Raw genomic sequence first — 16,617 nt, forward strand, 5'->3', positions numbered from 1 at the left:
TTTGAATGACTTTGTATACTGCAGGGTACACACTAAAAAATGCTGGGTTAAAAACAACCCCATTTGGGTCGTTTTTTAACCCAACGCCAGGATCAATATTGGACCAACCCAGCAGTAGTTAATTTGACCCAACGAAATGGGTTGTGTATTTTAACCCAGCAGATGGGTTATACATTTAATCCAAATGCTGGGTTAAATTAATTACAGCCCTGGGTTAATTCTACCATAGGTTGGGTTAAATATTACACCCAAATGCTGGGTCAAATTAATTACAGCCCTGGGTTAATTCTACCATAGATTGGGTTAAATATTACACCCAAATGCTGGGTCATAATAGCTGCGATGGGTTAAGTTATTATCGTCATGTTTTTAATGCAATACCCATGTCTCTTAAACATTTAAATTACAAACCCTTTTAAAATACATCCTATATTGGTCATGCAAATAATATAATATGCAATAACGCTTTAAACAATGTTGGAATCTTAGAAAAATATTCATTTTATTGTTATAACAATTGACAGTTCAATAAAGTGCAAAAGATTCAGTTCACAATAAAGGGCAAAACTTTCTTTAAACAAAACTTAACATGTATGCATGTACAGTACAGCCTGTAAACAACACAGGCTGTGTTCTGTGTGTTGTTTACAGGCTGTACTGTACATAACACACATTAGAACAAACACATCATAACAGCATCGAGATCTACAAGCTCATAGCACTTTGTGCCACGCTATGAGCTTGTAGATCTGCCCTTTCTAAATCTCAAAATCTTTGCTTCTGGTTTGAGAACCACTAATAGCAACATACGTTTTTTCAGAAATTACTGGTTCATATACTGGCCATGTAAACGTTACAAAGAAAATCCTCCAACATGATCACAAAAATGTACTGCTCCTTTAGGTGATCCGAACGACAGGAAACTAAGATGTGCAAATAAACATTTTAACAATTTATGCTTCCACCATTTAGCTCTTTTAACTCAGCACACAACTTCCTAACTTACCATGCCTGGAGTGAATAGATGTGGGAACTCTTGGCGGATCCCCTGAATGTCCCACCCGTTTTCCCTTAAAGACTTGGCCCTGTTTGATAGTTTGCAGAAAGTACAGCAGTACAAGAATGTTAAAAGGATAACACAAAAAGCCCCGAGGGCAGTTGCAGACAGGTGCTCTTGTATGGCAGTTTTGGAGGGTAAGGAGTTGCACTTTCTTGATGGCTGGTGGTAGGGTGTTCCACATTTTGGTAGCATAATAGTAAAATGCATTCATCCCCATGTTTATGTCGATTATGGGGGGGGGGGGGGAGAGTAATGGAGCTCCCACTGGTGTTGTGCCTTTTATTTTTGACAGGTACATGGCACTGGTCCCTTGAAAACCAGGCCCATTGCAAGTTGCTGTACTCTGTCCTCCCCTGAGCCATCCCACTATAGCATCATAATGAGCAGGGGTTAGGTCATAGGTGTGAGAGGTCTAGTAGTAGTTTGTTTTTGAGAAGTCTGTAGTTCAGATTTTGAATGACTTGAGGTGCAACAGTACCATGATGAGGTGCATGCATAGGCAAATGACATTGAATGAGTGCTGCAGCTAGTGTCCTCAGTGCATTCCTACTGACCTGTACACTGCTGTATCCGGCATGTATTGCTCCACCTGGTTGAGGGGCTGCGAATTGTGTTTCAGCCATTCTTTACACTGTATGGCTCTTTCTTCCGATATGGTACATTCTATAAAAGTACACATAAGGATATTAACAATCTCAAATTATGTGTCTGTATTGCTTAAACAAATTATTCAGTTCCAACAATTACCTGGTATGAATGTCCTACGAGTGCCAGCTTCACTACTTTGTGGTGGTGTCTGCTGCGTGCTCCGTGACCTGGCCGGTTTTCTCATCCTCTTTCTGACGTTCGGAAGCCTCTCTTCGAGGAATCCAGTGGCTGGGCGGTGGTTCCGTCCTGGGGTGAACCAGTATCCCTGTCAAGAAATGAAAGTCTTTGGTGAATAGAGATGAGGCACATTTTGATAGCGTGGCGACAACATGTGGCTGAGCCATCTAGAACAGGGTTTTTCTGTATGTCTGTCTGACAACACCGGGCATCAAACAGCACAGAAGTCCAGTACTCTGGTGCTGGGAGATGAGTTATATTGTGTTCAACTGACTGTTTTAGCATCAATTCCTCAATAAAATGTGAATTACTTACGAAGCCACTGCTTGTGTCCGACTCGTCCTTCAAGGAGGGAAACCCATGAATCAAAGCTGCAGCCAAGGCCCTTTTTTGTCTCACTGGTAGGACTGCAAACACAGAAAAACTAAATTACCAGCAGAGTCAAATTAGATCTTAAGTATTTCTAAAACATGTGTTGCACCCCAGTATAATGGCTTGTAGCATATTCTGCAGCTAATAGGCATCCTAATAAATTAAAAACACTACTGAACGTGTGTTTTGGTACATGTGTTGTGCATGTTTATGTTGGTGGTCTAGGTAAATGTGAGACTTGAAAGTAGTGTCCCGTCTTATCTTTTCCCCTGAAAGAAGATTCATATACCTTTTTCAAACCAACATAACATTCAGCAAAAACAAGAAAAAACCCTACTATTTTTAATTACCTCTCTCCAAACTTCTCCATGAGGTGAGATACCAAAATACGGACAAGGCACTTTCTTTGCGAAGGGATGATCACATCCTCATCAAGGCTCCCCAGGATCAGCTTGCCTTCAGTTGAGCCTGTGAGAATCTGGCAGATATCCTGAGAAAATTGCAAGAAGGGACAACACCACAGATATCGTTTATTACTCTTTAGTGTTGATTAAAGAAAGAAGTGAAACCCAAGTCTTAAAAGTGGAGCTTACAAATTGTGGAATTATATGTAGGTATCATCGCTGGTACGACAGGTGCCGTTTGGTCCTCCATGGAGGGTGGAGTTGTGGCAGTTGGTTGGACATCAGGACTTGTAGGTGGCACAGCAGGTTCAATCTAAACAGAACCCAGATTAATGTAACAAACAGTGACAGCCACCTAGAATTGCCGGATGAGCATCAGTAATGTAAATCAGTGTACCACACCAGCAGACTCAGTAGACTGCACACAGTATGCATTGTGTGAAAGATATGCACCACGCCAAAGTTTTGATAAATTCAGAGACCTGTGTAAAGTATGGTTTATATTGACCCCTAAGAGACACAAACCACTCAGAAACCCTTCACCCGAGAGAATGAAAAATGCGACAAGTTTGGACCATGCAGATCTGCGGCAAATTGAAAAAGATATAAAACAAACATGTAACTTCTTAACTGACAGTGACTACCCGTCGCCGTCGGGTGGAAACCGTGTATGTCCAAAATTGTTCCGTTTATAATTTTTAACATTTTAAAATTGTGAAATAGCCAATCGACAAGCTCTTGACGTTGGGAGCTTGTAGATCTATTTGTACTACTTTTGTACAACACTATGACGAATTAGTACATTTAGAAATATAAAAAACATAGTTTTAAATATGGAGACACAAGGTTTTCTGCCCAACAGCAACGATATGTAGACAGATTAACAAAAAATACTTACTGTACAATTTATCACATCCATCCCAGTATTTATAGAAACATCCCAGTACTTCCATCGCATGATCATCCCTGTAGTCCAAGGCACCTTTTAAGCAGCATTTTATAGCTAACCACTAAACAAATATGGCAGGAAAAAATGGACTTGTCGAGTCAAAATGCTATTTACAAAGTGTCATAACTACTGTACTGGTGGCAGTAAACTGATTTTCTAAAAAGTCTATAGCGCAGTGAAATGTATAAACTGTCATCAGTCTCGCTGTATGACTTCACTGCATGTAGGGGATGGTGATCAAGCAGCTCTCTCACATCAACAGCTGCCAAAACTTGAGTGGGAATCACACTGTATGCAAAGAAATGCCTATCAAACCATTGTGTTTCCCACTTCTGTACAACAAGTTTTATTGTTGGTGTGTGTGATGTTTGGTCTAGTACTAAAATGGACTTTATGAGACCAAATTGGGGCTCTCCATCTGGGTCATAAGACAGGAATACAGTCATGCCTGCTCGATATGCAGTTCCCTTAAAGGTAACCGAAGCTGGTTCATACAATTCACTGAAAAGGGGAATGCCTGTTAGACCACTTTCGATGTCTTTAACTCCCTCAATGTTGGCCAGAAAGGTAGTGTGCCCTGGACCAACTTCTGTATTGTGGCTCAACACAGTTCCACACAGCAAATTATAGCACTGCGCTATCTGATGGCGAAAGGCCATGGTTTTGCAAATGTTTCGGAAATTGCATGTTACATGGCTCATAGCCCAAAACTGAGTCAAGGGTCCGAGCTTTTGAATGGCTCTTGGGTAATGGAGCATGAAGTGGTGTTTTGGCAGCAAATAGTGAAGAGGATAGAGCTCCAGGAAGAGAGAGTGATGCTCTTCAAGGATTTTAGCTAAGTACAGTGTTGCTTCAACAGTAAGAGAAGGAGAGAAGATGAACTCCATACATAACAGTAACAGTAGGAGAAGTTTCCATTCCTTGCAATGCATGGGGACCAGGTCACCTATCATTGTCGGCAGCAACCTAAGTAGGCACCACATTTGAGCTGCTGATTGATGCATGGCGCCTTTAACCTTTTTTTAGATCATCCTTACTAATTACAGAAGGTTTGTTACCCTTATCACAAAAGCCGTAGTCAAAGCTTGTGATTCTGTAGTTTAGTTTGTCAAGTGTTCGATGTTTCTGCTCAATCAGCGAAGTTAACACAAGCTTGACTTCATATGGCCCTACGCCTTCCAGTATATCATGCATGATGTCAGGTGCTATGTTGTCAGTTACATGATAGAAAGACAAGTCATTCAAGACACTGTCTCTATTCAGGCCTGTCTGGGAGCGGTCGGCTGTACGCAAATCTGCCTCATGACTATTGACATCACGCAATAGTGCAGGATCTGCCAGCGTCTGAGACCTCCGGGCATCCTCATGTATTCTGCAAAACCGACACATATAATTTCCAGAGAAGCTTTCAATATAGCCAAGCATGGCATTCACGCCCAAATTGTCTCCCACTACCTGGACCACTGTAAACCTTACAACACCTTGAAAGTTGGGGGTATCAACAGTGATGCCATCCCTCTCAAGACACCTGATCTCTTCCACAATAGGGCGCAGCACTGCATCAAGGCCATAGGTCTTAGCGTCATCAGATTTGTACACTGCTAAAAGGAAGTGTGACTGCAAACTTGATAGCAGGTCTGGTGGCAAGCTCTTTAGGGTGAAATATATAAATCCTAACTTGTGAACCCCAGTCTTAGACCCAAGCGGATTGACTGTCTCACAATCATCTTGGTAAATCATAAGTGGGATCGAAACCTCTTTTAATAACAGTGGATGCGTTTTTACAAAACTGCCCATCAAATAAATCTTGAAGAACATCACTCTCTCTCTGCTGCCATTCTTGCATGGCCTGTAAAACCCCAGGAATTTCAAGTAGCTTGGTTAGAAGGCGCTGCAGCGGAATACGCTGATATGAATCACGAACTGAGACTTGTCGCACAGTGCCAGTGGCAGAGGCTCTTTGCTGAACAAAGCATGCCCCCCCAGTGAACATCTCCTCAACTGGCTGAATGAAGTTTCCTGATTTAGCAAAATACTGCATCTGTTTATAATCTGTATCATGTCCTTTGAAAGGCTCGGCTAATTCCAAGAACTCCAGCCCAAGCTCTTCTACCTCTGGGCTTTGATCAAGACCAAAATGACGAAATAAAGACATAGTCTTTGATTCTAGTTTGCCCACAATATCACCAATTAAACTAGAGGTGTGTTTGAACCATAAAGTTTAAGTTAGAGAATGTCAAAGAAAGGTTTAGACCTCAGATGAGCTAAAAAAAGGGCTACCCGGTTGGTCATGTCATCTTGCCCTAGTTCATCCATTCATCCTCCAACTCCCTGTACAGGCTCATTTTCAGCAAGCTGTATGTCAACAGGCTGGGCTGGACCTTCAAGGGGATCATCGGGAGTATTCACTTTGGTTTTCATGCTCCTTTAATAGACCTTATAAAAGAAAATGTTCTACCACAACCAGTTTTCACTACATTGGAAATATGTTGATGAATGGTTTACATGATGTACTGCACGTAAATGTTGAAGAGAGTCTTGGCATCCCCTGGAATTTGCCCTTTTGCATTTAAAGCAAATATATGCCATCTGCTCACAAATTTGAACAAATCCTCAGAATTAATATGCGTGTGTGGGGGAGGGGTTGTAGCCTCTCACATCTGCAGTGATCTAACTATACTTACAAGTCCTCTACATTTTTTTGAGGAACTTAAGCCTGGGGCCAGCTTTTGGAATCAATTGGCTGATGGTCCCCTCTTCTAAAAGAAAGAAAAACTCTCCTCGTCAATTCCCTCGTCTGAAAAGACAAAAAAACAAAATACAAGGACATATTTAAACCATGGAGAACAGAAAAAAATAAGAGGCTAATTACATGGAAGCTATTGGAATAAAAATGCATTTTCAGTAACATAAAATACAATGCAGTCAATGCCATTTCAAATAATTCCTTTACCTAGCTATACAGACGATCTGCTTGCTGTGAACGTAAACAAAAACATGTTCTTACCTTGAAATCTATCAATAAGGTCTGTCAACTGCCACTGTGTCAATGTGTCACACACAAAATCGTCCATTGATCTGAGACAAAAACACATAAAGAGCTTAATTAAAACAAAACATAAAATGTACATTTGCTTGACTTCAACCTCACTGCTGGGGCTAATTTATTCAGTTGATGAGGCTACTAAAACTGACAAATGTCTGCTTCTCCTATTTATTTATTTGTATTACCTGTTGTATTTAGCACACATGAGCCCCACTTACTATGGTTATTAGCATTGTATTTTATCTGCAGACTTATGGTCATATCAAAGCCTTTATTTTTATATAGAGTGATACACTTTTGTGACTGCTAGAAACAGGTCAACCCACAATAGAGCAAGATTAGTTAACCAACTACGGACAGCAGCCACAGGAACCTTTGCAGTCACAAATTGCTGTGAAAAATTGAGAGAGACCAATGAAAGTGAAAGTTAAGTTTTTACACCAAACCTTATCAGTCCCCTTATCAGACAGAAGTTGACGAATTACTTAGTCATATCCAAACCAATTCAACAGAGTTCTTCAATTTAAAAGACATGGATCCAGCCTTAAGTGCTAAGCTTTAAAACTGAATTAACAAATGACATTACATAATGTGATGACAGAACTGTAAACAGAATTAACATTTCTTTTTATTTAAATATATAAATAATATTTCACATCAAAAGAAACAGCACCATGGTTGTTTTATTGTAGCTGAAACTTTAACAAAATAAATAACTCAGTTACCTCCAATAATTAACCCATGTTTGTATAATTGTGTTAACTGTGTGTTGCTGCTAGCATACATAATACCTGACGTGGAAACCTTACTCGTGGAGGGGGCTACAGAGCAGAGCGGCATCCGTCACGTAACATTAACTGCAGAGCGAAAACCACAGTGGCAGTCAGCTCCGCATGGCAGCTAGCTTGGCAGCTAATGTATGTGACGCAGCCGAATAACGGCGCAACATTCCTTTGTAAAAGGGGCTGATATTACTGACATATAAGCGCCTGGGGTAGCACACTTTCCGTTTAACTTTCCCAGGGTAATGCTACCGTCATTTAGTTTTCAATCCTGATATCCTACATTTGAACCATCTCCCTAACTGGCAGTTACACAGACTAGCTAGTTAACTACGTTAGCTTTAGCATGTTCGTCGGCTCATTCGGCTTTTTAAGTGAGATAAAAAAGAACACTAAATAACAAATTAACTATCAACGTTACCACAATATCGCTCATGGACTAGCAGTTGATGACATTTATTAACAGATTCACAGTTAGATGACAATGTTTTCTGCTTACCTCCTCCAACTTTCCCCAACGGTCTTTCTTGTCTCAATGATCTTCTCTCGCGATGATGATGGTTAAGTTTACGGTTATGTCCAAATATCGCGAGTGCACACAGGATGCAGGGGAAAACCTTTCCCGCCAGATCGCGGTCAAAATCAAACAATGGCAGTCTGGAAGTCCCCTTTGTCTCAGTTTATCTCAACATGAATGAATCTAATACATGTGAAATTGTTGCGATTCATGCAAACCAATACCCAATACCATATACATAACCCAGAATGAGTTAAACATTTCATAACCAAATGGTTGGGTAGACAAAAATATTTTTACCCAGCACTTGGGTTGCACAAAAATAACCCAATACCATATTAATAACCCAGAATGGGTTAAACATTTCATAACCAAATGGTTGGGTAGACACAAATATTTTGACCCAGCACTTGGGTTACACAAAAATAACCCAATACCATATTAATAACCCAGAATGGGTTAAACATTTCATAACCCCATGGTTGGGTAGACCCAATAATAACCCACTGTTTTTTAGAGTGTAGCTGGTGGTTTTACTCCAGGTGGAACTAAAGTCTGATTCAACACTTGATTAGATTTCACATCATTCATCCACATCTGTAGAGTAACTAAAGGTATTAAATACATGTAGTGGAGGAAAAGTACACCATGTACCTCTGAACTGTAGTGGAGTAGAAGTACACACCATGTACCTCTGAACTGTAGAGGAGTAAGGAAGTACAACCATGTACCTCTGAACTTTAGTGGAGTAGAAGTACACCATGTACCTCTGAACTGTAGAAGAGTAGAAGTACAAAGTAGAAAAACATTGAAATACTTAAATAAAGTACAAGTATCTTAAAATTGTACCCACGTATAGTACTTGTTGAGTTTATGAACTTAGTTACTTTACACCAGTGGCTATACAGATAGAAAGACTAAGCCGTGCACAGAGGCATGACAATACATTTTCAAAATGCTCAACAGTGCTGCCAGAATTATAAACTGACTGCTACACAATTAAAATAAATGCTTTTATATATTTATATTAGATGTGACTCTTTGGCGTTTCTGTTATTATTGACACTGCTGCTTTCAGGGGGTCAGGGGTCAGGTCCTTGCCACCTTTTTCATACCTGATGACTTTGCCTCCCTGACTACAGTTTGCTTTAGCGTGCTAGTAAGCCTACTATTTGATTTGTTTTAGATAGGCACCTCAGAAGACCTTCTCAGCTGGAACGGAGGTTGCGGGTAAGGCTATATCCGCAACCTCCATTCCAGCTGAGAGGGTCTTCTCTACAGCTGGCCTGATTGTGAATCACCTCCTCCACACATGAAAGCTGTAAGCCTATAGCTGTCAAACTGTGATCAACAGTTCAATACATTTGACAAATTCGATTTGGTTTATACACTTATTTGAACATGCATGTATTTATTTCCAAAAATTATTGAAAACAAATTCGAATTTCCATCCCTAGTGGATAGGTCTTATTTTGTCTTTCATCGTAATTAAGGAATATCCCGTGGAAAGAAATATGCGTCAGAGAGGAGAATGAATCAGCAGAAATGTTGCTATTGCAAGTCATTGATAGTTGATCAGCCAAGAGGACGCAGTCTGTGTTAAAGTGATAAGTGCTCTCATTGCTTTTACAGTAGAACCCATAGAAACCGGTTAATAAAGATATGATCAGGATAGGACCAAAGTGTTTTTAATGTGTGGTCAGTTCTGGGTTTTACATCATTTTGCAAGCGATGTAATTATTGAAGAAGAAATAACCCATTCGTTCTCTTATGAATGAGTGGACTATGCAATAAAACACACCTTAGGGTAATTTCAGTACACTCATTTTGTTGATACAAAGACTGGGTTGGTAGATTATAGCAAACTTTCATTGTTTTTCATTTGACAATATTACACTTGTATTTAGCCTCTTGTACTTCTGTTACATTGCATATTAGAAAGTTATAGATACAGCTAGTGTTTTATTTAATCAAAATTGTGCGTGTCCATCTGTCTGTCTGTCAGTCAGTTTGTGTGTAGATAGAGATCGAAATACCTTTTCACACAATCCCGAATACAAAAATACAAATATATATAAAAATATCTATACCATATACACAATCAATTGGGCCACTGGTGTGATCCCCTCGCCGTTTTCAGTGAGCGGGTCTAGGTTGCATGCAGGTGAACAGTCAGCATGGAGAGATTAAGCTTTGGCCAACATAAAACCCATCAGGTTTTGGCTGACGACATTTAAGCTTTTAGTTAACGTTTGTAACTTTGACCAAAATATTGTCCCTGTATTCTGGCTCAGATTCAGCAAACGTATGATACGAAGACTGAGGGTATGTCCACTGTTGGGAGTAATGGATTATTCCGTTTTAAAGTAGAACAAAAGTTGAGTGCACATATTGTTGTGATAAGCAGTTTTTACACTGAAGCACAAAAAGTACCATCTTTGGGCAAAGCACATCTTCGCTGACATTACCTCAAATGCCAAAGGTGCTAAAGAGGTGCTCACAGAACAGGCAGGATATGAAACAATCAGGTCTCACCTCATTCTCACAAAGTTGCTAATTGTTATTTAACCCTTGTATGATGTTCATATTTGTGTTACTCAGCCAGTGTTCGTGGGTCCGGCTTCAATTCAACACAATCAAACGATTTTATGTTAAAATACTCAACAGACGTTTACTTCATCTCAATTACAGCATATATGGTTAATATTTGCCCTTGTACATGTTAGATCACATGAATGAATTAAAGTGCTACTCTTTTTTTTGCCTGCTGACCGGCTGGTCCCGTCTTGTTTTTGTAGCTGATGCTCAATCTCATCCTCTTCTTCAAAGTCACTGTGATCCTCACTTTCTGAAACCTCTTCATCAAATGGTTATCTCTCCTCCAGAATCATTTGCAAGGCCCTCTGAGCAGAGAATCTTTTGGCCATCTTGATCAGTTGTGATAAGGACGCAAACTGGCGAAGCTTTATTTATTGTGTCTTGCGCCAAATTTGCTGCTGGGATAGTGTGAAAAAAATAAAGATTGGTTCCCGCAAAAACATAATACACACACACACACGAACACCATGTATGTAATGTAAATGTGTAGGGGGGGGGATACAGTGGGTGCTCATTGAAACTGTGTTCTGAAAACAGGTCCCACAGACCCGAATACCATATGGGTTAAACAAGGACTGGTGAACCAATGTTTGCCCTGATATCGGACAGTTACTACAAATATTTGATCTTTCAAAATATTTTGAAAAGTGAAAGGTTACAAGCTCAGCAGACACTGTCAGTAAGATCATGAGTTAAAGAGATACAATCATGATTAATATCAGTGACTCGTGTGACAAATCTCCACAAATCAAGTGTTGAAGGGCTTCCTGATGATGCACGTTTGTAAAGTGTGGATAGCTAATATCTAAAAGAAATGTGGTTTTATGCTCGACAAAGGCTAACAATACAGTACCCGGTGAGTAGTTATTTTATTTAGGAACATAGTCAAAGTGCACTTCTGAAAGGGAATACGGCTCACCTCACATCTGTTGGATAAATGGCACCACAATGAGGCTCGGAAACGTTGTTAGTAACAGTTTACTTTCATTGGTCATGCTACAGTTGTGGTGATCAGGCTTGAAAGGTTGAAAAGGATTGGCACACAATTTCTCCAGATTGTCTTTGATGTGTCCGATACCAGATCTCATGAACAAGCTGCTGGAGGCAAAACGATTCCTCCACTTTATCATGTGCTGGCCTGGTCCCATTAAAAAAAACAAAAAACGTCCCATGACTGGAACTCGTAAACAATGAATGGTTAGCATATCTGAGGCAGTGTACATTTTGTATTTAGCCTTTGAGTTTTTAAACTTCTTTCTATTATATATGTCAACATGTTCTTCATCCTGTAATATAACGTTTCTTTTTCAGCTGCCATTCCCCCTCACAGCTGCCTTCCTGTTGTCGCAGTACGCTCTCTACTGGAGTCAATCTGAAACAGCAAGTTGGCAACAAGGGCTGAACGGTAACTCTCTTTCAGCATGCACAATATTTGACAGTGTAGTTCAAACGCTTGATCAAATGTAACACAGGTAGCATCTGCGCAAAAGAAAAATGGAAGGAATGTCATGTAAAATGACCCCAAATGAAAATCTACGTATAATTCTGTATACATGAATTACAGGAATGGATTGTAGGGACAAAATATGAGTACTGGAAAAATAAGATACCCAACTGGAAGGAAAAACCTTTTTTCATAAGTGAATTTAGCAAAACTGGAATAACAACGTTTGTTAGTTTTGCAAGTATGAGTAGGGGATGCAATATTATGAGATTACAACTGTTTTAATTAATTAATTATTCTTTAAATGTTGTGTATGTATTTTTTTAAAAGTTATTTATATTTTTTTGTTTGGAAGTAATGACATTTTGAAACATGTTGAAATGCTTAATCTTAGGAATTTAAAACCCTCAGTCAAGAAGTGAACATACAATTATACAAAATTACATTGCACAAATGTAAGGCAATGGTATTACAATGAAAACATTAAATTATATTTTTATAGATTAATATTTCTGTAATATAACAGAACTCTGTCTTCCGGGCCATTTTGGTTCCTACCCTCACCTATGGTCATGAAGGATGGGTCATGACCGAAAGAACGAGATCGCGGATACAAGCGGCCGAGATGGGTTTTCGCCGCAGGGTGGCTGGTGTCTCCCTTAGGGATAAGGTGAGAAGTTCGGTCATCAGGGAGGGACTCGGAGTTGAGCCGCTCCTCCTTCGCCTAGAAAGGAGCCAGTTGAGGTGGTTCGGGCACCTAGTAAGGATGCCACCTGGGCGCCTCCCTAGGGAGGTGTTCCAGGCACGTCCAGCTGGGAAGAGACCAAGGGGTAGACCTAGGACCAGGTGGAGGGAATATATCTCTTCGCTGGCCTGGGAGCGCCTTGGGATCCCCCAGTCAGAGCTGGTTGATGTGGCCAGGGGAAGGAAAGTGTGGGGCTCTCTGCTGGAACTGCTACCCCCGCGACCCGACCACGGATAAGAAGATGGATGGATGGTAATATAACAGAAATAATTAATCATATACTTCCAACACAGTTCTCCAATTAAACTTTTTTATTCATTCTTCAAACATTATGCAACACACACACACACACACACACACACACACACACACACACACACACACACACACACACACACACACACACACACACACACACACACACACACACACACACACACACACACACACACACACACACACACACACACACACACACACACACACACACACACACACACACACACACACACACACACACACACACACACACACACACACAAAGTGCGGACATAAGACAATGACATGTCTATGACAGATAGGCAACATGAAGAGCAAAGGTGCTAAATATTGCACGTTATGATCAGTTTAGGAAACTTTTCAGACCGTTCAGCTTCACCGGTAAATGAGCCCAGGCGTGTGGAACCATCCCAGCAACACAGCTGAGAGAGGACACACACTTCCTGTTGCTAAGTTACCAGCATTAGTCATGTGACTGATGATCATTCTCCTACTGAAGGGAAGGTAGATGCATCTCTGTAGGAAGAACCTAAAACGAGGTAACAGTTGATAATGGCACACCACTCAGGATGTGAAGCGCCATTTTCACAGAAGTATTTGATGCAAGTGCCAAACATCAAAAATATGTTGTTGTTTAAGATAATAAATGGAAACTAAGAGAAAATGTAGTTGAGAGTACACTATGCTGAGTTTACAGCAGTAATAGTATGGCCTGAATAGCTGCAGAATTAATGTTTCTGTGGCGCTTAAATATAACTTATTGCCTTATTGCTCTCAAAAAGAAAAGCAATAGATTAACATTAGGCCATACCTGAGTCGAATAGATTGTACCACCATAAGTAAACATAATGAACCTGGAAAACTAAATAATGGATTGTGCGAGGAGCAATAATGAGCGAGTTATTGCTGAGAAGCAGCCCTTCATCAGGTCAGCTTGTCATTTGTTCTGAGACAATATTACATACAAAGCCACACATTCTCTATTCAACCAAGTGATAAATTAGCATTCAATTTCAAAACCACAAAGAGAGGCTGTCCTCTGCCGGGGTGGTGGTCTCAGGAGCAGTCGGTGAAGGTGGTCACCATGTTGCCCCGGCGCTGAGTCACTGTCCTGCAGTGCTGCTTCCCCTGGAACCTGCTGTCAGTCCTGGAAGTGTGCGTGTTAAAGGAGAACATCTTCTCCAAGTCCTCAAACATGTCATCAAAGAGTCCCCCCCCGATGCCCCCCTGTCTCTTCTGTCTGCTGGCAGCCTCCCGGTGGGCCTGGAAGTGGCTGTCAAAGTGTCTCTTTTGGTGGGCTTGGTTTTGGGAGTGGAAGTGGTGTTGGTGTCGCTGACCAAAAGTGTCAAAGTCTTTGAAAATGTCGTCAAAGTTGAAGGATTGGTAGTGCTGGTTGAAGTTGTAGGCGCCTCCTCCTCCTTGATGCCCCCCCCCTGTTGACGGGCCGTGGCCAAACTGGTCGTACTCTCTCCTCCTCTTGTCGTCGGATAGCGTCTCGTATGCTGCGAGAGACAAACACGCATTACTTCACGCATTAAATTAGGTTTCAGACCGTTTTAACCCTTTAAGTTCAATTTTGATCAATGTAGAGGTACATTTATTATCTATTTATTAAAAACAAGTAAGTTGATCAACAGAAAGAAGAAATGACAACTATTTTAATTAATCAATTGTTTTTCATGCATAATAAGCAACATTTTGAGCCTCTACATTTACCTTTTTTCATCGGTTTATATATTTAGTTTGTATTATATTTATGTTAAACTGAATACTTGTTGGTTTTGGACTTACAAAACAAGACATTTAAAAGCATGACCTTGAATTCAGGAAACCCGGATGGCCATTTTTTCTGAGACTATACTATGCCGTTTCTTGCACATTTTCGACATTCTTTTTTTCTGATATTTTAGACATACTAAACGTAATAATGTTATCATAGTTATTTTATTGAGTTGTTGGTACATTTTTAATTAGGTATATTAATTAGGCTGAACTAATAATTTGTTTTGGTTCAACTCAATAAAATTGCTGATGTGACATTAATTAACAAATTCTTTCTTTCTTTCTTTTTCTCTATATAATGTACCATGTCGTTTTTTTGCATATTTTCGACATGATTTTTTTCCAATGTTGTTCTTTTTTAAATGTACAGACTGTTCTTAAGTCATTCTTTTTTTTTAATATTTGACATACTTTTGCACATTCTCCTATTCTGACATTTGATCGAAAAAATAATCAGGAGATAAATTCATTATGGAAATAATGAGAGCAATGTTTTCCTTTTGAGGCCACCTAAATAGAATTACTATAGTTAGCCGTTAGTTAGTTAGTTAATTAGTTTATTTTCTTTAATAAGGCCCATTAAAGAAGAGAGGGTGTGTCATCATGATAGCATATGTCAAGTCATGATAATAACAGTAACAGGCTATTATCACTTTTCAGAGTGACTCATGGATTTCAGAGAAGGTATTCTTTTAGAAGAACCCTTGAAATATGAAAAACGTTGATGACATTCCTATAATTCTCTCAAAGTTGACATTGAATTTGACTGATTTGTAGTTTCCTATAGTCCTGCAAGGGCACAGAGGCTTACCCTCTGCTATCTCCCTGAACTTGGCCTCTGCGTTGGGGCCCCTGTTTCTGTCCGGATGGTACTTCAGGGCCAGCTTGTGGAAGGCCTTCTTGATCTGGCGTTCCGTGGCTTCTTTCGGCACCCCCAGTATCTCGTAGTAGTCCCCATTGGCCAGGATGAACTCTGAGATGAGCAGGATGTGCACCGCTAGCAGCAACACACACTGCGCGGTGGCCATACTGCTGCTTCTGGCACCTTTCTGTGAAGAGAGCAGTTTGACAGCTCGGTTAACCACATTTCACACACTGGAAAGACTTTCAGAAACACTTTAAAACGCTAATGTTCGCATACTTGCTTCATATACCAACCTGGATATAGGTTTGAATAATAAGCTTTATTTCTATAGCATTGTTCATACACCAGGTACAGCTCAAAGTGCTTTAACAAGGCACACGTCACAATTTAAAACTTACATTTTACATCAGGCCAGACGTTAAAACCTTTTAGCACACATGCAGCATAACCTACAAAACCTATAACCTTTTATGACATAATAACATAACATTACTTTGCTAGCTAGTTTCAACAGAAAGGCTAGGGTTCCCACGAATATGAAACTGTTTTTGTAAAACAACACAGTAATGTCACCCAGTTTTCACAAACTTTTAAACTCTAATGTTCAGATACCAGCTTCAAATAACAACCTGAATACATGTTTTATGACGTAAAAACATAGCTAGTTTCGACAGAAAGGCGTTGGTTCCCAAGAACATGAAACTGTTTTTGTGGAATAACACAGGAATGTAAACCAGTTTTGACATACAACCGCTTGTTAATGATACTCCACTGTTATGCTCAGTTGCAGGTAAACTACCCAGGACTAGTAATAGGTCATGTTTACTTGAAAAATAAGGATTACCTGGAGAAGAGGTGACAAACAGCCTGAGGGTACTTCTATCAGCCGCGGACAGCTCCAGCTGATGCGCAACAAAAGCTAGCGGTTGTTGAGGAGCCGCATTCCAAA

General features: G+C 40.1%; 1 protein-coding gene and 1 long non-coding RNA gene across 2 annotated transcripts; both read right to left on the minus strand.

The window, feature by feature from the left end:
* Nucleotides 1-566: 566 nt before the first annotated feature.
* Nucleotides 567-2,734, minus strand: LOC117468312 (uncharacterized). Its single transcript, XR_004554460.2, has 5 exons — nt 2,608-2,734; nt 2,201-2,292; nt 1,808-1,973; nt 1,615-1,723; nt 567-1,085 (listed from the first exon to the last, which is right to left on the minus strand). It is a non-coding gene; the product is annotated as an uncharacterized lncRNA (long non-coding RNA).
* Nucleotides 2,735-13,211: 10,477 nt separating this feature from the next.
* Nucleotides 13,212-16,602, minus strand: LOC117439158 (dnaJ homolog subfamily B member 9-like). Its single transcript, XM_034074929.2, has 3 exons — nt 16,513-16,602; nt 15,615-15,852; nt 13,212-14,523 (listed from the first exon to the last, which is right to left on the minus strand). Exons 2-3 carry the CDS (start codon nt 15,829-15,831, stop codon nt 14,078-14,080), a joined length of 663 nt encoding a protein of 220 aa, XP_033930820.1. The 5' UTR covers nt 15,832-15,852; nt 16,513-16,602; the 3' UTR covers nt 13,212-14,077.
* Between the last annotated feature and the right edge of the window lie 15 nt (nt 16,603-16,617).

This window comes from Pseudochaenichthys georgianus, chromosome 23 (assembly GCF_902827115.2).
Source record: "Pseudochaenichthys georgianus chromosome 23, fPseGeo1.2, whole genome shotgun sequence".
Taxonomy (NCBI): domain Eukaryota; kingdom Metazoa; phylum Chordata; class Actinopteri; order Perciformes; family Channichthyidae; genus Pseudochaenichthys; species Pseudochaenichthys georgianus.

Coding starts and splice junctions, on each gene's coding strand:
- LOC117439158 (XM_034074929.2), bottom strand. CDS start 15,831: ATGGCCACCGCGCAGTGTGTGTTGCTGCTAGCGGTGCACATCCTGCTC. Junction 14,524..15,614: donor GTTCAGGGAGATAGCAGAGG/GTAAGCCTCTGT, acceptor TGTCTCTCGCAG/CATACGAGACGCTATCCGAC.